At 38.2% G+C, this 25,003-nt stretch overlaps 2 protein-coding genes across 4 annotated transcripts; both read right to left on the reverse strand.

Moving 5' to 3' along the window:
• Window positions 1-3,921: 3,921 nt before the first annotated feature.
• rnf4 (ring finger protein 4) lies at window positions 3,922-15,451 on the reverse strand. Of its 2 annotated transcripts, XM_039665561.2 has the most exons (9): window positions 15,316-15,451; window positions 14,706-14,793; window positions 14,423-14,549; window positions 10,270-10,346; window positions 10,118-10,130; window positions 9,770-9,893; window positions 9,212-9,263; window positions 4,926-5,077; window positions 3,922-4,815 (listed from the first exon to the last, which is right to left on the reverse strand). In XM_039665561.2, the coding sequence occupies exons 2-8, from the start codon at window positions 14,715-14,717 to the stop codon at window positions 4,928-4,930; spliced, it is 555 nt and encodes a 184-aa protein (XP_039521495.1). In that variant the 5' UTR covers window positions 14,718-14,793; window positions 15,316-15,451; the 3' UTR covers window positions 3,922-4,815; window positions 4,926-4,927. The 2 variants fall into 2 exon arrangements, with proteins under 2 accessions (XP_039521495.1, XP_039521494.1); XM_039665560.2 differs by having other exon boundaries at window positions 3,922-5,077; window positions 15,316-15,450.
• Window positions 15,452-17,176: 1,725 nt separating this feature from the next.
• Window positions 17,177-23,950, reverse strand: selenot2 (selenoprotein T, 2). 2 transcript variants are annotated; one of them, XM_039665563.2, is made up of 6 exons: window positions 23,673-23,950; window positions 23,036-23,146; window positions 22,815-22,941; window positions 20,762-20,849; window positions 20,524-20,670; window positions 17,177-17,365 (listed from the first exon to the last, which is right to left on the reverse strand). In XM_039665563.2, the coding sequence occupies exons 1-5, from the start codon at window positions 23,855-23,857 to the stop codon at window positions 20,549-20,551; spliced, it is 633 nt and encodes a 210-aa protein (XP_039521497.1). In that variant the 5' UTR covers window positions 23,858-23,950; the 3' UTR covers window positions 17,177-17,365; window positions 20,524-20,548. The 2 variants fall into 2 exon arrangements, with proteins under 2 accessions (XP_039521497.1, XP_039521496.1); XM_039665562.2 differs by having other exon boundaries at window positions 20,517-20,670; window positions 23,673-23,949.
• Window positions 23,951-25,003: the final 1,053 nt, after the last annotated feature.

Raw genomic sequence — 25,003 nt, forward strand, 5'->3', positions numbered from 1 at the left:
GTAAAACAACATGAAAATCACCACAATGGTAGACAGTGAGATGTAGAACAAGAATCTGGTGGAGTTTGCAGAAAACAATTTGATTTCGATTTTTTTAAGAATTTATTAATATTGCTATATGTATATACAGTATATGACTTTGGCAGGTAATTATTAAATAATAAAACAGTAAAACAACATGAAAATCATCACAATGGTAGACAGTGAGATTTAGAACAAGAATCTGGTGGAGTTTGCAGAAAACAATTTGATTTCGATTTTTTAAGAATTTATTAATATTGCTATATGTATACAGTATAGGTCTTTGGCAGGTAATTATTAAATAATAAAACAGTAAAACAACATGAAAATCACTACAATGGTAGACAGTGAGATGTAGAACAAGAATCTGGTGGAGTTTGCAGAAAACAATTTGATTTGCATTTTTTATGAATTTATTAAATATTGCTATATAGCCAGGTATACAGTATAAGACTTTGGCAGGTAATTAATAAATAATAAAACAGTAAAACAACATGAAAATCACCACAATGGTAGACAGTGAGATTTAGAACAAGAATCTGGTGGAGTTTGCAGAAAACAATTTGATTTCGATTTTTTAAGAATTTATTAATATTGCTATATGTATACAGTATAGGTCTTTGGCAGGTAATTATTAAATAATAAAACAGTAAAACAACATGAAAATCACTACAATGGTAGACAGTGAGATGTAGAACAAGAATCTGGTGGAGTTTGCAGAAAACAATTTGATTTGCATTTTTTATGAATTTATTAAATATTGCTATATAGCCAGGTATACAGTATAGGACTTTGGCAGGTAATTAATAAATAATAAAACAGTAAAACAACATGAAAATCACCACAATGGTAGACAGTGAGATGTAGAACAAGAATCTGGTGGAGTTTGCAGAAAACAATTTGATTTCGATTTTTTTAAGAATTTATTAATATTGCTATATGTATATACAGTATATGACTTTGGCAGGTAATTATTAAATAATAAAACAGTAAAACAACATGAAAATCATCACAATGGTAGACAGTGAGATTTAGAACAAGAATCTGGTGGAGTTTGCAGAAAACAATTTGATTTCGATTTTTTAAGAATTTATTAATATTGCTATATGTATACAGTATAGGTCTTTGGCAGGTAATTATTAAATAATAAAACAGTAAAACAACATGAAAATCACTACAATGGTAGACAGTGAGATGTAGAACAAGAATCTGGTGGAGTTTGCAGAAAACAATTTGATTTGCATTTTTTATGAATTTATTAAATATTGCTATATAGCCAGGTATACAGTATAAGACTTTGGCAGGTAATTAATAAATAATAAAACAGTAAAACAACATGAAAATCACCACAATGGTAGACAGTGAGATGTAGAACAAGAATCTGGTGGAGTTTGCAGAAAACAATTTGATTTGCATTTTTTATAAATTGTTTTTAAATATTGGTATATAGTAGGTATACAGTATATGACTTTGGCAGGTAATTAATAAATAATAAAACAGTAAAACAACATGAAAATCACCACAATGGTAGACAGTGAGATGTAGAACAAGAATCTGGTGGAGTTTGCAGAAAACAATTTGATTTCGATTTTTTAAGAATTTATTAATATTGCTATATAGCAGGTATACAGTATAGGACTTTGGCAGGTAATTACTAAATAATAAAACAGTAAAACAACATGAAAATCATCACAATGGTAGACAGTGAGATGTAGAACAAGAATTTGGTGGAGTTTGCAGAAAACAATTTGATTGCGATTTTTATGAATTTATCAAATATTGCTTTGCTGCAATGTAAATATTCATATTTTTGGCAGACAATTATTAAATAATAAAACAGTAAAGCAATATGATAATGACCACAGTGTTAGTCAGTGAGATGTAGAACAATAATCTGGTGGAATTTGCCGAAAACCATTTGATTTAATTTTTCTATGAATTTATTAAATATTTGTTTTATTATTTAATAATTGCCTGTCAAAGTCTAATAGACTGCATTGTTATACCTTGTACCTTCCTATACCTTGTAATACAGCAATTGCTGTATAACAAGGTATAGGAAGGTACAAGGTATAGGGTATAACAAGGCAGTGTATAGGACTTTGGCAGGTAATTATTAAATAATAAAACAGTAGATCAACATGAAAATCACCACAGTGGTAGTATGTGAGATGTAGAACAATAATCTAGTGGAATTTGCAGAAAACAATGTGATTTTATTTATTTTATTATTAATATATATTTGTAAAAGTGTGCCGACACCAAGCGCATACACCTTGAGCCTACCACGCAACCTCGTATAGACGCGCAATATATTTAGAGCGTAGATGGCGTGACCGCGCTTTTCTGAAGCACAGATGGCGTGACCGCAGTCATATTTTTCACCTGTACGTTTGAGCTTTACTGAGCTGGCTGTAACAGCAGAACGTGCAGGCAAAGCGTAATCGTGGTCCATAACTATGATACAGACGAATATAAATATTTATATTACGCACCTTCAATGAATGACCTATTTAGAACATTTTTCATATGTAGGGTGCACCGGATTATAAGGCACACAAGATACTGCAGTCAAACGTTTGACTGGGTTTGCGCGGCTCGCTGACAGCAGCTGGCTGATTTGAATGAGATGACCCGGTTACTGTGAACGGGGAGCGCTTTATGAACATTCTGTAACGCGCGAGCAGCACCGGGGACAGTGTGTCTGTTAAGAATGAGTGCTCGTGAGCAGGCACGTGATTTACACACATAAAAATACGTACAACTTTTTTTTCTTCGTCATTTTCTTTGCTTTATTGGCGGTAGTCCAGTGTTCCCCTTTGTGTTTGGCGGGTTTCGCCGGGTTCCGCAGGAAGTTAGAGAAAATAGAGGAGTCAAAGGTTATATGACGCCATAGACGGGCGACGAAACGGAAATAAAGAAACGTCCCGTGTCTTCGAATTAAACTATACATTTCTCTGTATTTTAAAGTTGGTGGAAACTGCCGGGATAATGTAAGTACACATCTAACAGAAATATATAACATAGTTATTTTTGCTATTTTTAAAACAGAAAAAAATACATATTGTGGCCTTAAAGGGTTAGTTCACCCAAAAATGAAAATTAAGTCATTAATTACTCACCCCCATGCTGTATCAACCCCGTAAGACCTTCGTTCGTCTTCGGAACACAAATGAAGATATTTTTGATTAAATTTGAGAGCTGTATAACTACCACATTGGCTCCTAAAGGACTGCCTCTTGACGGCCCAGAAAGTCAATGAAGAAAATGTTTAAATATCCCAAGTGACTACCGTGGCTCAACTATATGTTTATCAAGCGACGCGAATACTTTTTGTGCGAAAAAACAAACAAAAATAACGAGTTTATTCGACTATTTCTTTTCTTCCTTGTAGGCCAGAACGAGACTTCCTTAGATTTCCACGACGCATGCGCGAGAATTGCGATCTGAAGTAGTGTAAGCTGGTGTGAGCAGATCGCAATTCTCGCGCATGCGTCGTGGAAATCTAAGGAAGTCTCGTTTTGGCCTAAAAGGAAGAAAAGAAATAGTCGAATAAACTCGTTATTTTTGTTTGTTTTTTCGCACAAAAAGTTTTCGCGTCGCTTGATAAACATATAGTTGAGCCACGGTAGTCACTTGGGATATTTAAACATTTTCTTCATTGACTTTCTGGGCCGTCAAGAGGCAGTCCTTTAGGAGCCAATGTGGTAGTTATACAGCTCTCAAATTTAATCAAAAATATCTTCATTTGTGTTCCGAAGACGAACGAAGGTCTTACGGGGTTGGTACAGCATGGGGGTGAGTAATTAATGACTTAATTTTCATTTTTGGGTGAACTAACCCTTTAAGTCTGTCAGCATTAATCAAAAAATCTAAAAACCCATGAAATAAAGTACACAATCAGTGATCAAACCGTTTATTGAAATAAATGTTATGGTCTTAACAATACTAACGCCTCTTAAATTACAGGTCCTTTATACATGGAAATATATACAATATCAACATTTAACATGTATAGTTGGCAAACAAGCCTTGCTAGCTCCAGTCCCTGGTCACCCACCGCTAACCAGTCAGCAAATTATGATTTTAAAAGTGCTTCTGAGATGAATGCGCAACCAGGACGACACATTTACAGTGTTGTCCAGCAGTCATTGTTTCTTCAAATATTTGTCTGAATGTAACAATACTTAATGACAAATAATAAATCTAAATATGAATTCCCATCAAATAAAGTGATAATGAAGCACAAGTTAACTGTGAGTGACAGTTAAAGCTAACAAGGCTATACAAATAAATGAGAGCAGGTACAGGGAAGGGGGACTTCATTGTACATCGATGCGCCCCATTCACTAAAAGCTCACAAATTTCACTGACAAGTTTCACTAAACAAGAAATGAGACCACCACATCTCTGAGCCATTTTCTTCTCAAGACTAAACTAACATTACTAGATGCTACTGTGATGGTTGGTCACTCATTTTTTCATTCAAACTGCATCCTAACTTTAACCATTTTACTCAATACTAAAACTGGGCAGAGTGGAGTGACAAAAAAAAAAAAAAAAAAAAAAAAAAAAAAAAAAATGGGTGGGGCGAGGGTATTACTATAGCAGCCAAGACCTCAAACCCAGACTACCCAATGACAGTTTATATTCCCAATACCTCTAAACTTCAAAACGGTGTTTGTATTCACAATTTAAAAATACTTAATCCAAGACTAAGTGCCCTTTCAGTTCCAACAAAATCACACAAGGTCATCTTTTTCTGTTGTTGTGCCTTTTCATCTCAGCACTGATCTGTCAAATATGAAACAGCCAGTGAAAACATAGAGGTCTGCAGTTGAATGGACTGCAGAAAACATACTGCAGAGATTGAGACGCTGACCTCAGAGAGTTGCTCGTCTTACCATTAGATATATATTGGGTGATATTGTTTTTGTGTGAGCTTCTTTCTACATGTAGGGCAGCTGTGAGCTCTGCTGAGAGAGTCGCGGATGCACTGACTGCAGAAAAGGTGCCCACACTTCGTAGAGACCATGAGCCGACCACTGTCAATGATCTGGAAGTGGGATGAAAGATTTATTTACAGAGTCAGACGGTTTATTTAACCGGAGATAATACATCATATTACAGACTAGAATATATATTTATAGTTCAATTAAATGATTTCATCCAAAATTAAAACGATTCATCTTTAAAGGCCAGTTCACACCAAGGTTAATAATACAGTTTAACAATAATGATACGGTTAAAAAAAATGTTCTAAAAGGAAACGAATAACACACCACAACTATACCAATAATGGCACAGAGGAAAATAGCTGGAATCACTTTCAGAACAATTTCTTTTTCAGCTGATGAACGATGAGAACAGATGAAGAGAGAGCAGTTGTCATTAAAACAGTCTTTTTAACAGTAATTCAATCTTCACAGAAGTACTGAGAATAACAGGTTTTGTTTTGATGTCTATGGTAGCAATCAAAATAGAGTAAATCACCTTTCGGAAGTAAATAGACGCTAAAAATAAAGATTGTATCAATTAAATCGTTACACCAGTAGGTGGCGAAAAGTGCAGATGTACTCGTCATTGATTCGTTCATTCAAAATATGTGTTCAAAAATTCCGATTCATTCAGTAATGGAATAAGTGAATCTTTATTAGCAAGTCATTTAATCATTCATTCAAACCCATTTTTTGAAAATTATCCAGAAAAGCCAATTCACACCATCATCGTTAGAAGCCGTTTCCCCCACAGAATGAAAAATAAAAAAAGTCATTGCGACTTTTTATCTCACAATTCTGATCTTTTTACTTTACTTTTTTTATCTCAGAGAAAAAAAGTCAGAACTGCGTGATATAAAGTCACAGTTGTGTTATAAAGTCAGAATTGTGAGAACTCACAATTCTGAGAAAAAGTCATTTTTTCTCCTTAAAGGTGCATTGCGCAACATTTCATGTTAAAAATAGCCGTTTCCTAACCCATACATGCTTAAACATGTGCCTGATGGGCTGAATGAGCCCTTCTCTGATCACTGCGATCGCCTCTATAATCCTGTACAGTAAAATAAATGGGAGGGATTCGGGCTCGAATCTGAGACTGGGCGTGACGTCATGCCTATGTCTTGCAGGTTTAGTGTATTCGCCTCCACTCACCCGTATCAGAGAAGACTACTCGAGTGACACATCTTTAGTCAACTTTCCACAAAAGTAGAAGATGGATTCAAAGGGGCTGTTTACACGCACTTCATGCGTTTTCTGTGATCGGATAGCTTGCCCTCCGAAACGCATTTGAGACTGATTTGAATCCGATCGCTCAAATCACTTGAGGACGTGGTCTGGGCAGACGAAACTGGACCGCATTCCAGACGAAACTGGACAAGTGTAAATGCATCTGGTGGTTGAAACCAGGCTATATATGTCATGTTGTTTTAGTCATATATGATGACGCGCATCACCTCAGATGAGCAGCTGAGCGTCTATTCATAAAGCCAGCGCGCCGCAATCTATCGCAAATCAAAAAAGAAAAGGTAAGTCGCAGATGCACTACCATCTTCATTAAAAGTAAAGAAATGAAATAATCTTACCAGGCCTGTTGCAGCTCTCTCTTATTGCTGTCTTTCTTTGCTGATTTTGAAATTAGCCGATGCTTAATAAAATGCAGCTCATATCTGTTGCGTTTCAGTGACGAGCACTTAATTAAATCTGTATATAGCGCGGGAATTGAAGATCATATTAATATCCGTTTTGCAAAAACACATTTATGTGACCAGGTGTAATGGAATCGTTTTGATAAATCAGATAGCTAACTGTTATCCGATCTGAGAAAACCCATGAAGTGGCCAGGTGTAAACAGCCCCAAAGAGGCCGGCTTGTAGTTCATTCCAAACCGCAACGCAAACTCCACGTAAGACAAAGAAAATACAACTTCTGTCTGTCTAGTGCCAGGCCTCGGAATAAGACGTGAGTCAACATCGGGAAGCTTTCAACAAATGGAGAGATCTCCGGTATGCTCTAGGGCTCAAACGGGTCCTATACAAAGTAAAAACTTATATTGTTTCCATAATAATACAATCAGGGCTTGACATTAACTTTTTTGCTCACTAGCCAATTTGGCTAGTGGTTTTCCAAAATTACTATCCACGCAGCACTTTTACTAGGCAAATTTTTGTTGTTGGAAAATTGTTGGGCTTTAAACGTGCTAAAATTAAAAAAAAAAAAAAAAAAGCTCAGAGTAGAATTATCTGCATTAGAAAAAAAAATTAGCAAAGAATAAATTATTTTTTCTAAGAAAAAAAATACACAATTAAGGCAACAGGATTACAACTTCATATAGGCCTATATGACAGTTTTAGGGACTTTGAATTGTTTGTTTTGCATCAGCATTTCCTCAGAGCTCCAACTTTACTTAATTATCAACTGGAGATATGTCCACCTGAAACAAGTATAGGCCTACAGGTCTTTATTTTACAGATTATTCCCACAAATGCATCTCCTGCTTTCTTTCATGGCATGATTGATTTTATTAAAACATAAAATTAACTCTGGAAAGATAGTTGTGATATGACGTGGCATAAGGGCAGCCCTGCTAGTAGTAATACCGACACCGTGTCCATAAATCATGAAGATTATTTTTTCTATCAGCCACGCACACTCACGAACTGACTGAAATGTGTGTTAATGTGTGTGTGCAACAGTCGTGTGTGATGATTGTTTTACAAAAGTCTGGATGTCATATTTGGCGCGCAGCTGTACTGCAGGAGCACTTGAGATGCGCCTATGTTCTGGATTCCCCTGCTATTAAAAAAAGATTGCTATATTATCACATTAAGTTGATAATTAAACGCAGACTAAAACAGCCCTCACTCCGACGGCCAGTCCGCGAGTTTAATCTTCTCTAATTGCAATTCGTTTGTCAGATGTCTTTTGACAAGGCTAATTTCTCAACACTCCAAAGTGGCTAGTAGGAGTTACTGTGTTACCCGCTATTCGTGAAATCCACCCGCATTTGGCGGTTGTTAAAGGGTTAGTTCACCCAAAAATGAAAATTAAGTCATTAATTACTCACCCCCATGCTGTTCCAACCCCGCAAGACCTTCGTTCATCTTCGGAACACAAATAAAGATATTTTTGATTGAATCTGAGAGCTGGATCAGTCCTATATAGACTGCCTAAGGGACTGGCTCTTGACGGCCCATAAAGTCATTAAAGAAAAGGTTTAAATATTCCATGTGCCTACAGCCGCTCAATTATAAGTTTATCAAGCGACGAGAATACTTTTTGTGCGAAAAAAACATAACGACTTTATTCCACTATTCCATTACTTCCTTATGGGCGCATGCGCGAGAACTGAGACGAGGACGTTCTCATTCGTCTACTTCTTGTTACCGGCTGCTCACCGCTTAGGAGTTTTACCGCCCCCTACCGTAGTTTGTCCGCAAGGGCCGTCGATTCACAAGGTAATCCAAGAAAAAATAAATAAATAAATAACAGAACAGAGAAAACATGTGCCAACAACGGGTGGCTAAATGGATGAGAGATTGTGTATAGAAAGCAGAAAGTGCCCTCATTTGTACAGTACAACTGGCTATAACTCACGAAGAGGGATTGCCCAGGTACTGGACAGAGTTGTTGTAATGCGCATGCGTCAAATGAAGAATACTTTCGGCTTAAATGAACTGCATTTATGTTAGTGTTAATGCCGGACAAGATGTCCATTGTCAGGTATTAATGGACGACGGCGAGGCGTGAACCATCCGACATGCAGCGGAATCCATTAATACCTGGTCACTTGCCACTTGCCTGGTAATAATAATACATGGTCAATTGCCAAATAACACATTTTTTTAAAACATTAGTTTATATTTTAATTAGTTTTACAATTGAAATCTAAAGTTTTTACAAACAATAACTTGGTTTCCCTGGTTACACCTTACGGTTTATTAAGCAACCGGAGATAAAATAGTCTGCTCAGCTCGTAGACGGATAAATGGATACTTTGACTGCCTGTTGCTATGGTTACTTACAGCTGATGTAGCCAGCACATTTAGTAATTTCGAAACTGTAAACAGTCCGTTTCACCAGTACTTCTTTATTAGGAGTCCTCCATCACTTTTTAATGTACACCCTGCAGCCAATCAGAATGGAGTATTCACGAAGACCATGGTATAAGATTATTTACCACATTTAGGACTTACCTCTGAATAAGCATCCATGCAAACAGGACAGCTAACGGCTCCTGGTGTAGACCTACAGCCAAACACAACACCACAACACAAGTCAACACGAGAAGATGGAGAAATACACACTGATCTAGTGTTCTAAACCTTACTGTTGTGTAAAAGAGCACAAAGCTGCATTCACAAAATGTACATAGAAGGATGAAGACTATTGTTTAGCATATGTCATGCCCGATTTATACAGCACTTCTAAATATAGATGGTTTCAAATCAGCTTTACAGTGATAATAGGAAATGAGTGGAACAGAGATTGTTTTGGTTTTACAGCAGCTCTAGAATAAAGTTATTGTCCAGCTAAAGTGTCCAATTTTTGATTGATTCACTTACGTTGTAAAAAAAAATCATTAGTTTGTTTTTTTTAGTTATCAATTTAGGGTCCTTTTCAACAGAAAACAGAAAACTTTTAATTCGTTCTGGCCATTCATTTGCACAACTACAGTGTTTGGTGGCTTTGGAATGGGCTCCAAGACTCATAGGCGTAGGCTGATGTAATCTGTGTGAGAAGCATGGATGTACCTGGCCCGTGAGCTGGCCTGTAGGGTGGACAGTAAACCTGGACTAAGTCTGAGACTGGACTCTTCCTCTTCATCACTGCTGAGAACATAACTCTCTGTGCCCGGTCCACGTCTGCTCTGCACACCTGCAGCACACGTGAATGTTATCAGATTTTTAAAAACTCACCTCACTGCCACTACAATAAGTATTCTGTCATATTATTTGAAATCCACCCCAGTTACTTCATATTTAAAGAAAACTACATTTACATTAGCTTTATTTGTTTATAATTAGCTTTTATCAAAAAACACTTATGTAACATAGAAGTTTAATTACATCAACAATAGAAAAAACAAAATGATACATTACCATCTTCCACAACCTTGATCCCATGAGACAACGAGAAAAGGGAGAGACATAATACATTAAAAAAAAAAATGTAATGATACCAAGACAACCAAAGAACAGAAAGCACATGCTTCAGTCAAACTTATACTATAGTACAAGAGTTGAAGACTCACCACAATAGAATCATTATTGGTGAGGTCAACGACCGCAGTTTCTGACCCTTCACACGTTAAATCTACTACATCTTCACCTTTAACAAGACAGCATAAAAGAGAAACATGTTAGCAGTCTAGATCTCGAGACCTTTAGAAAGAAGCTACTGGCCTGTTTACACCTGGTCACTTCATGTGTTTTTACTGATCGGCTAGCTAAACTTTTTGTTAAAACTCTTCCATTTACACAGGATGAGGCCGAGTGACGTGAGAGCGGTGCGAGGACGGTGGTGTGAGTGGTAATGAGCGACACCCGTGAGACGCAGTGGTCCTGTCTCTCTCACGGAGGATTGGAAACATCCAGGAGGAGCGACAACACTGAAGATCGAGAGAGGAACAGGACTAATTTTACGTTGTGTTTGTTCCGGTTTTATGTGGCCAGCAGTCGTCCGTGAGGGGCTACTGGCTTTACTTTCATTTTGCATTTGTTTATTTGTATTATTATTAATGTCTTGAATGTTCGCCGGTTCCCGCCCCCTCCCTCCCCGTTACATTGGTCCCGAAACCCGGGAGGAAGGAGAAACGCGCGGTCAAAGAGTCCTTGCCGCTGTGGGGAATCCGCGGTGCAGTCGAGCATGGTGGGCAGAGTCCGTCAGCATGGACGCTCGAGACGGTGCGCTGGAATGAGTCCAGTCGGGCTCGCGACCGGCCGCTTGGGTACTGGAAGGGGCGACTGTCGTCCGTGAGGGAACGGAGGAGTCGGCGCCGTTCACCGGGGAGGAGTAGAGCGCAGTCTCGTGGGTACCCCTCAGCCTGCGAGGGCAAATGTGGGTATGTGGTGGTTAGGCCGGTGGCGTGAGTGGTAATGAGCGACATCTGTGAGATGCACCGGTCTCGCATCTCTCACAGAGGAGCGGAAGCATAAAGGTGTAAACATGCCCTAAATCTATCTATCTATCTATCTATCTATCTATCTATCTATCTATCTATCTATCTATCTATCTATCTATCTATCTATCTATCTATCTATCTATCTATCTATCTATCTATGAGAGAGAGATATATATACACAGACACTCTGGAAACTGCTCTTTAACAGTTTATAAGTTATTGTTTAAAGGGGTGGTTCGGAATTTTGGACATCGGGCCTCATTTCCAAGTGAGCCTTAGTGTTATTTATCAGTGGAGACAGTTTTAAAAAAAATTCATCCAGTCGTCCGAGTTGCATAGTTCGCCGGTGCTAGGCTAGCACAAGTCAACGGTAACTTTTAGCATGCCATAAAAACGGGTTTACCCACTCTAAAGTACACCAAAACCAAAGCAATCATAACGTCAGACTATCGCTACTTATACACTATTTAAGTGTCTGTTGAGAGAATAGACGGCTGGACTGCATTCCTTGTCATTAACCTGTGACCATTTCGATTAAATGGTTCTTTAAAGTCGTCTGACCGGAGTGAAGTTTAATTCCGCCGCTGCTGGGAAACTAGTTCCTGTAAATGTAATGCAATCATTGAGATGTAGGATAGTTTGATTTCTAACATTATTCTCTCAACAGACAGTTACATTGATAGTCTGGCGTTATAATCGATTTGCTTTTGGTGTACTGTGGAGTAGGCCTGGGCAAAAAATCGATTAAATGAATTAATTCGAATTTTTTGTTGGGGGCGATTTAAAAAATAAGTAAATCGAGTTTTTGTGTAATGTCACATTTTTGGCTCCCCGGAGTTTCCATAGCATTAGTTTCACTCACGTGGCAGTATGGCAAGCGACAACAACAACGTCATAGCACACACGAAACGGCAACAGCATAGAGCAAGCGACAACATGGCTACTGGTGAGAGTGGGAAGTTTGTTCCTTAGCGTAGAGTGAACTAGAGTTTATTCTGCCCGAGTGGGTCGGGCCGATATTTCCCGTCACTATCCTTGGGTCAGGCCGGTCCTTGAGAGACGTGCACTAACAATGCAATAGAGTGCGGCGCGGGACTAATTAGATCTGATGGCCGTGCGCGGAGCAGGCGGTAATGCATTCACTCTGTGTGTGCGGTTTGGGGGAGAATAAAACGATTCCCGGGACTCCCGCAAACTGGAAATATCTATGATTAAAACATAAAAAAGTAATAGATTTGTATTCATCTGTTGCAGAAAAGCATAAAGAACAACTAAAACAAAATGGAAACGATTTACAGGACAGAGTTTCTATTTATAATAGATGTTCTTGAACGCAATGCCCAATCAGAAACATTTAAGATACTTTTTGTTCAGCGCTGAATTCTGTTTGCTGGCAAATCCTCGAATTATAACAATTTTCCTCAGATTTGAATGTATTGTTAATGCTTTCGTAAAAAAATCGTAAATCAAATTAAAAAGAATAAAATAGGAGATTTTATGTTTAGGCCATATCGCCCAACCCTACTGTGGAGTGGGTAAAACTGTTTAAATGGAATGCTAAAAGTTACCGTCGACTCGCGCTAGCCTAGCACCGGCGAACTATGCAACTCGGACGACTGGATGATTTTTTTTTTAAAAACTGTCTCCACTGATAAATAAGGCTACGTTCACACTGCAGGGCTTAATGCTCAATTCCGATTTTTTCAAAAAATGCGATTTTTTTGCAAGGCCGTTCACATTTCCAATTAAATGCGACCTTTTGTGATCTCCTGTGTGAACGTGAAATGACCCAGAAGTGACCCGCATGCGCAGAAGAGTAATCAACGGTCCAAGACGTCACTTGTTGTTTGCAGAATAGTTCTTTTTTTTCATATGTTGCGAGCTTTTGTTTTATTATTATTATTGCCACAGCCCATATACAAACACAGACAATAATTATTTTATCGACGGGCAGTTTGCACATAAATGTAGGATTTTTCCGATCCTCACCGACCTCGTCATAAAACCTGTTTAATTGATAGTGCGTGTCCGCGGCGCTCCTTGCTTTGTCACCGGCGGCCGCGGTGTTGCCAGATTGGGTGGTTATTCGCTACATTTTAAGGCATGTTCACATGTGTTTTAGCCAGGTTTTCGCTTGGAAGGCTCTATATCTGGCACCCTACTGTACAAAGTTATACTGACAGAGAGCGCACGTTCACATACACCAGAATGAACGTGTTCACAGTAATGTTCATCAGGCAGTAATACAGTATGTTTATTTCGGGCGAACGTGAATAATATGATACGCGAAAATATGAACGCGTTCATGCACTATCGTTCATTGAACGCGTTCAGGCACAACACTGGGGAAGAGACACGTCTGCAGTGGCCCATAACATTGAGGAAACGCGTTGGAGTTAGCGTGTATTGGCTGGCTACAGGTGCTTGCAATGACGTGCGGGTCGGATATATGTGACCTGGCCGTTCAGATTGAAGTCGCATTTCAAAAGATCGGATACATATCGGATTTAGACCACAAACCCAAGTGGCCTGGGTCGCATTTGAAAAGATCGGATCTGTGTCGTTCAGACTGTCATGAAAAAATCAGATACAGGTCGCATAGGGGCAAAAAAAATCGGAATTAGGTTGTTTCAGCCTGCAGTGTGAACGTAGCCTAACACTAAGGCTCACTTGGAAATGAGGCCCAATGTCCAAAATTCCAAACCACCCCTTTAAAATCAATTTCCCTATGAAGAAAACAAATGGGATTTTTCCTTCCAGAACCAAACTATTGCACTCCACCTCACAAACTGAAAAGGAAACTGTAAATTCTGAATGTTGCTCTCGCCTCAACCCTCCTGCAAAATGTGATTTACTGTTCAAGGCTTTTAGCCAGGGAAAAGCCAGACGACCCTTCAGACAAATTTGAGATTTGCTCTGCAAGTCAGTCTGACCAAGAGCCCATTTTCCAATTTTTCCAAATCGAGGCATCAAACACAAACGTTGAGGCGAGCTTTACAGGATGACGAATGCTCTGATTGGTTTTAGGTCTATCCAATTGCGCCCAGAGTCATTTGAGCGACGTCAGTTGATGACGCTTTGGATGCCTTTGGAAATGGGCTGTGAATGAAACATCCCCAGACCAAAATGAGAGGGGACTGGTGTCAACCACGCTACAAGGCTTTGTTTAAACAGGATATTTTTGACCATACGGTCTTTCCAGTAAACCGCTGCATGTCGTACTTGATAAATGATATATGAGAAGAAGTAAATGACTCATCTGGCAAAACTAAAGCAAACTCACTGTTAGTTCTGTCACTTTCCTGCACATCAATAGTCTCCATCACCGTCTGAGACATCTGGGTCTGGTTCCTCTTTCTGCTGACACGGGCTGAACATGCAGTGGATGATGTTCGTCTTTTCCTCTGGGTCTAAACACAGGAGACACAAGTGGTTACTATAGTACAGATGTTGTATTACTGTTATCGTTTGGAAGCAGGAAAAACGCCATTCAACAAGCTGAAATAGTTTAAATTTAATCAGCAATAATCAGTCACGTGAGTGGTCACATGATCAGCCATACTTACAGCATTACTCATGATGACTGGTGTTCACAACTCCAATATGCCTCGAAATATCAGTCGACAGATAATTCCTCGAGACGGATAATAAATTCTAAAACACAAATTAGTCGCACTATAAGGACATAAACGGTTTAGACAGTATTTATTCAAATCTTAGCAATTCATTCTAAAGATGTCAGTTATTAACTCCCGACAATACATCACTCGTTTTAAATGGAGTGTAGTTTGCTCTTTTCTCATAAGATAAAACCCTTGCAAGTTAAATAAATGAGCGAGTTTAAAATCTGCATTACTCTAGCCTTATGTAACGTTACATGACTAAAGTGAATAGAAACCCGAATAGCATGGACAAAAGGCGCGTTTTGTTATTTTGTAAACAATAATAAATACTTGACCGTGTTCATTAACGAACCTGTCAAAAAGTGTTTTAAATAGTAGCTAGATTGCTAATTAGCTAACATGGTCTTATTGTTAGACAGCTAGCTTGATTCTAGAAATGTACGTTACATTTGGTTAAATTATTGTTTAATGCATTAGTATAGTCGCTTTTATATTTAAATTTACATATTAAATCAACATTATCGTCAGTTTTACAGAATAGCCGGTTACATACTCAACACTCTCTCCAGCCGTCAACCGTTAAAGCTCATAGACAGTAAAAGAAAGCTACAGCAGAAATACAGTAGAATAAGACGCACAGTTCTGCTCCACACAGCGCCACCTGCGGGACTGGAAGTATTCTGAATGTATATATTTTCATGAACTGCAAATTTCTAGCATCCAGATTACACAACATAACACGAAACACACGAACACACACAAAAATAATATATTTTTTAAAATTTGATTAAAATTAATTAATTAGTAAATAAATACAAATTTGATAAAGGTAGAGAAAAGAAACATGTAGCCACTACTTAATTCTGAAAAAAAAAAGAGATTCTAATTATTGGACAAAAAACTTACGTAATAACCTAGAAAACTAACACTTGATGGCTGCTCTGTCAAACCCTCATCGTCGTTTAGGAACCTGGGTGTGCTCTTTAATAGCAATCTTTCATTTGAAAGTCACGTGTCTATTATCTGTAAAACCAAATTTTTCCATCTTAAAAATATATCTAATTTACGTCATGCTCTCAATGAGAAATACTGAACAATTAGAATGATCCATCAGTTCCCCACGACAAAATCAAGACCCACCCCACATTTGTTCTTGTTCGAGAATCCGTCTCACTTGGACATGGGTCAATGACATGATGTGCATTTTTTTAAATTGCATTATTTCCTTTTACAGCAATTTGATAAATTCATGACATATATCACTTTAATCTATAAAACCTATTTAGTTTGAATTCATTTTTAGTACATTTAAATACATTTTATTTTATGTTTTGTTATTTTAAACCCCAAATATGTCAGGTGGTGCAACTGTCCAAACAAATTAACAGACTAAGAAATATTTAAAATGTTGTCTTAATAGAAAATTAAAAATAAAATAATATGGCATCATTTTAGGTTTGAAACATTTCAATTGATAAATATCAGTGGTTAAAGCTGTTGAGATAATTGATAAACTTTTGTCCAGCAATTTGTATCATATTTGCCAATGTAGTACTTCACCTATTAAAACATTCTAAACCAATACTTCAAGCACAAAAACAGAAACCATATTAACAACCATGTTATTACTCAATTATAATGAAAACTGATAGTAAAATATAATTCACATTTCACATTTTTTATTTATTTATTTGAATCTTTATTTTAGATCACAGTGATGGAGTATAATTTCTTCTCTCAATGCAACAATCCCAACTATCAATATTACTTTTGTTACAAATTCACAGATACGCTAAACTATCAGGGGTACATTGCTTGTCCCCACATCTAAATGGAGAGAGCTGGAAAAATAGTGGATGTCTTTGGAGTTCCCATTCACATCTTCTGATATGCAACACTCAATCACACCATTATTAAGACAACTGCAGATGATTTCACAGCTCACTCTGGCAGTGTATACAGTTAAAGTCAGAAGATATGGCCTTCATCACATGCAGTACTTATGAATCTAACCAGTGAACCTGTGACAAACACAAAAATGTACCACTTCAAGCATAAAAAAAAACAAAAAAAAAAAAACATTAAATCACTCTAAAAAAAAAAAAAATTAAAAAAAAAAAAAAAACCCTGCAAGTTTCCACAATACACAGACATTCCCACTGATTAAAAAAAGTCAGATTCCCCCAAGTACAGTACAGTCTACACCAGTGCAAACAAATGATCATGTTAAAAACCATTCAAAGACATCTACATTAAGAAAACATCGCAGTTGCCCTCAAAAAAGATGGAACATTCAATTCAATCTCAGTTAAAAGCACGTTACAAACAGAATGACCGAGAGAAAAAAACAACAACAAAAAAAAAAACTTCAGCATTAGGTAATAAATGTGTTGCCTTTGGCGCTCATGTGACTCTCCTACTACAAATGCATGAAGTTTGATGCTCTGAAGCGATGTAGTTGATCCAGAGATGTGTCGCTGGGCAGGAGGAGTGTGTGTGGTGGCCGAGCATCGAGTCTGCACTCACAGCGTGCTGTTTTCAGTGCAGGCCTTCATTATGCCACAGTCCACAGTCCCTCTGAACAGAGAAACGTCTCCGGAGATCTGCGGATGAGAACATACTTTGATGGTGCTCTTGGGTAGTATTAGGCATGTTGATTGACGTGTCCTAACAAGTGCAATGCAGCATCAAGTGGTCATGAAATCAGAAAAAAATAAGTTTTTACTACATTTTTCCCCATAGAGAGCAGGGTTGCCAACTTGTGAGTTTTGCTTGGAGTGAGATTTTTTTGGGGGATGTCGTCACAATGTCTTGTAGAGCACAATTTCCCCTGGGCACATGTCTTGTAGGCCAAATAAGCTAACAGTTTTACTGATTTAAACAGAATGTGTTTTGGGAGTAAAGTTCATAAATTATTGTTCTTTCCCATATGATTTTAACTATGTTGAGAGCTGTTCCTCTAGGGGGGTTCGGGGGCATGCTCCCCCGCAAGAAAATTTTGTACATTTTAAGGTTAAATGCATCAATCTGGTGCACTTTGAGAGCTCAAAATTAAGAGCTTTAACTGGCTTCAACCCATGAACTGTGACATTGAAAAAAGGAAAAGCCTCGACTTGCACTTGGACATTAAAGAGGGATCAAACATCTTTTTAGTTATGATATAATCCTCTGTTTTAGGATGCCAAACGATTATTATAATGTAATAATGATTATTTTTATAATTATTCCTATTGCGTAAAATCCATATAGGCCTAGCCAATAAATGTACTGTATAAATGAAAATGAATATTTCAAAAGCATATTTTACTTACACTACTTTCAAGCACCTCACGCCCTCGCCCTACGCCACTATAGATATTCAGTGTAGGGTATCTTTTTTGCTAAAAAGACAGGCACGTAGTGCAAATGTACGCTCTCAACTCACGTTCAAAGTCCACTCAAAGTCATAGGCAGCGCAGCGTCTCTCTGTGCATCGCAAAAGCCCGTGTTGACAGTTTGTTTAATATAAAGTGGGAGATTACCAGATACAGTATTTTGCTCGTGCCCTGTGGGTGTTGTAGCCTAGGCAACTGTATCACGTGCTGTTTGAACTGACGCGCTACTGCGATCTGTCACATTTAAAAGTGCCAAAGCGTTCCATATCAAGAGTAAACTTCTCTGTCTGTCGGTGTCAGTGTCACCCTTTTCCGCGATTTTTCTCTGCGTGATAAAATGCAGTGGTCCAATCAGTAATTAAGAGCCTGAACTTGCTTATAGTAATAGAAAAAAAATACAGCACAGAAGAATTTCGAATTTAGCGTGAGATTCCTTTGTTGAGCGTGAGATTGTGAGATTGAGGCTGAATGCGTGAGTGTCACACCAGATGCGTGAGAGTTGGCAACCCTTAGAGAGGTACATGCTGCATCACTTTTCTATGCTGCCACTGCTAAATCTCCATAGCCAAGGTAAATTAAATCGTTCTGAATGTGATTTTGCTGCAAGGAATAAAAAACAACAACAACACATTAAACCATAGACAGTATAAGAAGTGGACAGAGCCTTCTCATTGGAACTCCTTTGAGACAAGTGAAGCCCATTTTAGCGATTTTTTAGGACTTCCGTTCCTGACGCGCAGACTCAAACTGACTCGAACAGAGCTTGACGACATAGATGTGACGTGAGCAACCCGTTTGTCTTCTAGTGGCTGTGGCATGAGGAAACGGAATCATTCCCTTCCGAAACTTGCAGAGGCGGAGAGTGTGAGTGGGAGCTGTCCATGAGGTTTTCAAAAAAAATGTTTAACCTCGTTTGACCACGGCGTATTCCATTATAATATTTGCCATTATAATAGTAGTAAGTTTAGTAACTATCTCTAGCCAGACTATTTAAAATTGGCAGGCTTATTCTGGATACTCCATCTGGCGCGTGCAATGATGACGCAGTGAATAGTGGCGATTCTCTCCGACCAATCAGCAGTCGGCATCGTTTTCACGTCACATTCCAGTACCGGCTCAGCTCGCCTTAAAAAAAAAGTACCTAAAAGCAGGTACAAGTACAACTTTTACACAGTGGAAAACCAAACAAAGGCGAGCCGAGTCGAGCTGGTACTGTGTAGCGCCACAGTTTAGCGCACCATGTAGAATACTCAGGAGCCGCACCTGTGGCTGTCTGCGCTGCTGCTTCACCCTCAGTAAGCAATATATAGTTTTGCTGTATTCATTCAGTCAGAATGCTACTTGTTTTGGCTTTAGTCGACAAAATGTCGAAGAAATCTAAATCTTTGGTCTGGCTGCATTTTATAAAAAAAGACGACAAGACTGTGGAATGCAAGCTATGCGGCCTAAAGCTAACTTACCATAGCTCAACGACCAATATGGCCTATCACCTAAAAGCAGTAAGCGAGATAATAATAAGTAGGTGTGCAACTAGGGCGGTTGCGCTCCGGTTGGTTCTTGTCACGTGAAATACGGTGCGCTTATGGTTTGCTTGCGGCATTCTGAAAAGTTGAGATCTTTTTAATCTCGATGCGGCGCGGACGCGCTTGCAAAAAACGAGCGTGTTTTCACCACAACCGAGTCTCTTCCATTATGAGCGTGCATACTGTGCACCTACATTTGAAATAAAGAACTTGAGCGCGCAAAAGACGTGATATGTGAGCAGGCCCTTTAACGGCTTTATTATGCTCACTCAATAGATTGTCTCCTTATGATTTTGTTTTTATTTGTAAACTTGGCACATTTGAAAATAGCCTAAATAATGTAACAAAACGATTACAGCCGATTAATATTAGGATTGTTTTTAGGCTATTTGGGTTTGCAAAACGTGTCTTTTTTTTTCGACTGATCGTTGCACAGGACAAGACTTTGGTCGAGTAAGGATTTCTTTGGTTGACTACAGCCCTAATGAGCTGAGCAAATGACCTTAGAGGTGGATCTTTATCTTTATCCTTCACAAATGCTGTATTTGAAACCACATACTAGCATATTACTGCGCAATTTTTACAGAGGTTGTGGGAGAAAAACAGTCTAGGAAGATTCAGACGGGATTAAAATAGCAACGTACGTCTGTGAAACACAAATTTCTCTAACGTCCCTCTGGAAAACTAGCCCCGTCCAAATTTGGAGAGCATAAGAGACTTTCAAAAACAATCTTTCTGACCTCCAACTTTTTAACAATAGTGCAAATACCATAATGACATACCATGCAACACCTGTACTGAAAGCAACAACAAAACATGCTGTGACACACACGGTGACGTCATTGTACAGGTTTTACCTCTTACATGTCTCTTGGCAAAAACAACAGCTCTACGGTGAGGGAAAGTTCATCTTGTCAACCTGATTCATCTTAAGGTGGTTATCCAAGATCTGGAAAAGCTCCTGAATGTTGGGCACATATCCAGATTGCAACTTGGACCAAATTGGTACATCTAAAACAGAAAGATAGTTATGCATCTGTGACATACATTGTTCATATGTATATTTTTCCCCCAAGTGGAGTGGTCATCCAAAGGACATTACCATTCAATGTAACCTCAAAAGCCCCGGTCGAGAGAAAATGGGTCTCCAGCATGTTACTAAGGAAGAATGCCATAAGGCAGGAGAAAATCTGCAAAACAGACCATCAACCATGAGAAACAAGCTCCAGATATAGATTGATTCCCATTTAAAAGCACTATGAAGACAGTGGACAAAATGCAGCTGGCATGAAATGTAAATTCACCCCATGCATGCGTTTGAGTTCTTAATTCTATTGGATATTGTACTTCTTAATCAAAATATTCCAGTGAAATGATGGACTTCTCCAATCATTTTATCTGCTTAAACACCCACTTTCCTGACAATTGGCTGCAAGCTTTCATTCAGATCTGCCTGCATCCAATCAACAATCGATGTCCAGAACCAAGTTCAGTCCTACATTTTCTTCTTCGATAATCTGTTTAACTTGTATGTATGCACACACACACACACACACACACATATATATATATCACTCACAATACGTATAAAGCATCTGATGCTACTTCCATTAAAGTCCCTGTAAAGTCAAAATTAAGTATGTGTTCTGAGTCTGTCATACCACAGAAAAATGTGATATTAGCCACCCAGCCAAATTCGAATGATAAAAAAAGCCGGCAAGTACATAAAATAAGCTATCTAAATCTTGAAAAAATCAGCAGTTATCTCTGTTCTCAAACGCTGGGGGCGTGTCTGCTGGCTGCGCTGAAACCACACCCACTCGCGGGAAACCTGTCGACGGTGATATTAGGTGAAACTGCTCTCGGAAAGGGAGGATGAACACTGAGGCGGAAGATAGTCGTTTCGGCCCCGTTCACCAGCAGCATCGGATTATCAGTGAATGCCAGTTGTCTCTGAGGAAAGTTTATAAAACGATCCTGTGTAAAATGATCACTACAGAGTCGGGTGTTGCTGTCGGTGATCCTCAGCTCTTCATCAAGGTTGGCTCTACACAAAATTAATCCACCTCTTCTTGATGTTATCGCCTTTTAGGAAATTTAAATAAAGACATAGATCTGTTTTGTACATGATCGCATCCAGGTAGTAGCCTATGCATTTCCTTGTCAAAGGCATAGCAAGCTAGCAAACTGTAGACTGTAGTAACTAGTACTGACAGTAACTCGCGATTGAGCGGCGAATGCAAATGTGCTCTATTGTTAGGGGAGAGATCAGCCCCTGTCTATGGTTCAGCCAACGTGCGTCATCAAGTTGGGGCGTGTCCACGAGCTCTTGGGCTCCAGTGCGTCGTCGAGACCTGTTTAGCCCCGCCCAAAAAATCCGTAAAATAGCAAGAGTGAAAAACTGTTTAACGGTCTAACTCCGTATTTCAGAACTTCACAGTTCACAGTCTTTGTAATATGTTTTAGCAATGCATTTATAACATTTATAATGTGTTTAGAATTTTTTTGTTGAATTACCTTTACAGGGACTTTAAATCCTGACTGTCAAATAATTCACGCAACCATCCAATAAAATAGAGCTGGATGAGTGTCCATATCATCATATGTTTCTTGACCAAATGTCATGGTGTGAAACCTCTGCCACTTTTGATTAAAGACTGTAATTTGTGACATAATATCATATGGGACATTTTAAATTGAAACAGCATATTCAGCTGGGAATACTGTAAAAGCAGGATTTGATTAAATGGTCATATTTAGCTTATCATGTTATTGGTTAATATCTTACCTGCAGTCTCATTGAGCATGATTCATCAGTGCATATTATTCTAAACAAAAACAAAGTTTGATTTCATAACTGTTCCACAAAAGGAACTTCCAGCATTTGAAACGAATTTTCTGCTGATATAACCAGGCTCTCAGAAAAATTGATTTTATGTCTTTTTTACACAGGTGTTTACAATCAGTAGGCCATTATATACATTCTGCCAATTCTTGGCCTTCAAACTGAATGATGTGGTTACAGCTCTGAAATGCTGCTCATTCCCCAAAACCGGCTTTTGCGTCAATTCAACTATGACACAGTGAAAGTTTATCTTCAGCCTCGAGTCCGCTATAAAACCAGGTTAGAGTCCAAGCACCATTTTCAACATTACCTTATTCTCCTGTCCCCAGGACCATATTCTTGGAGTGTCCATTCCAAACATTTGAAAAGGATTTTGTCCAGTCACAATCAAAGCAATGGCAAGCAGTTTGAAATAAGAGATGAAGTTACCCAAGTATCTGCAGAGGAAGACACATTATGAATTAAGTCAGGCCTAAACCACTTTCTGAGAAGGGTCAATTCCATAAGATCAGGGAAAATGCTCTCTCTCACTTGTTGATGGGTTTGGGAGGGTAATTCTCTCCCTCGATTCGGATGTCCGGGTACAGCTGGCTGATGGACCGGGAGTACTCCTGAAACACCTTACTGTACCCTCAGGATATACTGAAAACAAACACAGTTAATGGTCAAGACGAATCACTTTAGAAATGGACAAATGGTCATAATTATGAAGATATTTTTGCACATATATATTTGATTTAATTTGTAATGTAAAATCAAAAACGTCATACATCATCTCTCTAGTGAGGTCTTCTCAAATCATTTGATCATACAATCAACAACCAGTACAAAGAACCAAGCTCCACCCTACATGTTTAATGTATTTAATCATGTATGCATATGCATGTGTTGTAAAAAATACTTAATGATTATAATAACGTATTTAAAGGGTGGATTGAATCTGGCATTCATCCCATGACAAAACCGGCCCAAATGGTCTCAATTCATCCTCTTTACTGGGTAAATAAAATTATTATACAGGTTATAATTATTTCAATTTAAATATTTGAATAGTTTTTTTTTTTTTTTTTATTCAGTCATGCCATGTTAGCCGTATTAGCTTAGCCCTTTGGGCTTTAAACAGAAAGTGAAAACATTCAATAACATGAATGTCAGTGAAGTCTCTCACCAGAACTGGAACTTGAGAACCGGACCCGTGTATAATGTGTGTTTGTTCGGTCTCTGTGTGTGCATGTCGGGTACGGTGCTGTCTTGCTGAATCATGCTGTTGCGGCCCACATAAATATCCTTCACTGTTACCACAGTAAACAGCAGGAGGGCCGTTAATATACCCGTCTGACTGTACTCCGCCATCTCCGGCCCGTCCACAGCGACAGAACCGAGCCGACAGACCCGCTGCTACCACCGAACGGTCGAGAGTGAATCAGGATTAAACGACAAGACAAGACAAGAATGTTTCAAAATAAAAGTCTCTCACGCTGAGTCATTACAGAGAGCGTGTAAACAGCGACATCTACTGTCTGTGTCATCAACGCATTTCAGCTCCACCACGTGTTCATCAAAGGAAATTACAGGGAACATCTTAGATTACTTTTGAATTATTTAAAAACGTTTAAAGATTATTTCATAAAAAACACAACAATTTGTTTCTCCATTTTGCCAGTGTCATTAATTACATAGCTAATGTTCAAAAATTAAAATGTGGAGAGTTGACAGGAGTACATAACATAATCGAGTACCTACACTATATGGCAGCTACTCGATTATGTTGATTATGCACATTTGTGTGTGTGTGTGTTTGGCATGATTTAAAAATAAATAAATTACAGGCTGCAAATGAATTATGAGTTTAACTTTAAAATATATGGCAGTTAAACTCGGATTCACAGAAAAGGTTTAAGCCTATTCCAGACTAAAATGCATGCCTGAGCTGAAAGAAACTTGTACTAACATATCTTAAAATATGTCAGTGCCATTGTTTTGTCTCGAGATGCACATCAGTAATGTCTTTTTTTCTAAACACATTTATAAAAGCTACTTATTTATTATTATTTATTGGACTATTGTAGCCTATTGTTTATATATTTTATATTTTTATTCATGTATGGAGAGATTTTGGAGTCATTGTTTAACTCTGAGAGTAACAGCATATGCCCGGTTTCACATGCTTGTCTCAAGAAGAACTCCAGTGATATATTTATTTCTAAGACAAGTTTATAAAAGCTACTTAAGTGTCCTAATTTAACCAATGCCTTAATCTAAGCCCTGCCTGCCTGCCTATGTTTATCTTAAACACTTTTGACTAAAGTTTAATTTCACTTTTAAAATTCATGACTGTTCTGTGAATGCAAAAATAATATTCAAAAGCCTGATTACATAAGCAGCCTGGGTAAACTTTATTATGGCGTTTCCCACTGTTTATATTTAGTACAGTGAAAAAATATTTATTTTATTACAAATTATTATTTCTTCTACATCCTAAAAATGTTTACCTCCTCT

Source organism: Pimephales promelas, chromosome 9, assembly GCF_988280905.1.
Source record: "Pimephales promelas chromosome 9, fPimPro1.hap1.1, whole genome shotgun sequence".
NCBI lineage: Eukaryota > Metazoa > Chordata > Actinopteri > Cypriniformes > Leuciscidae > Pimephales > Pimephales promelas.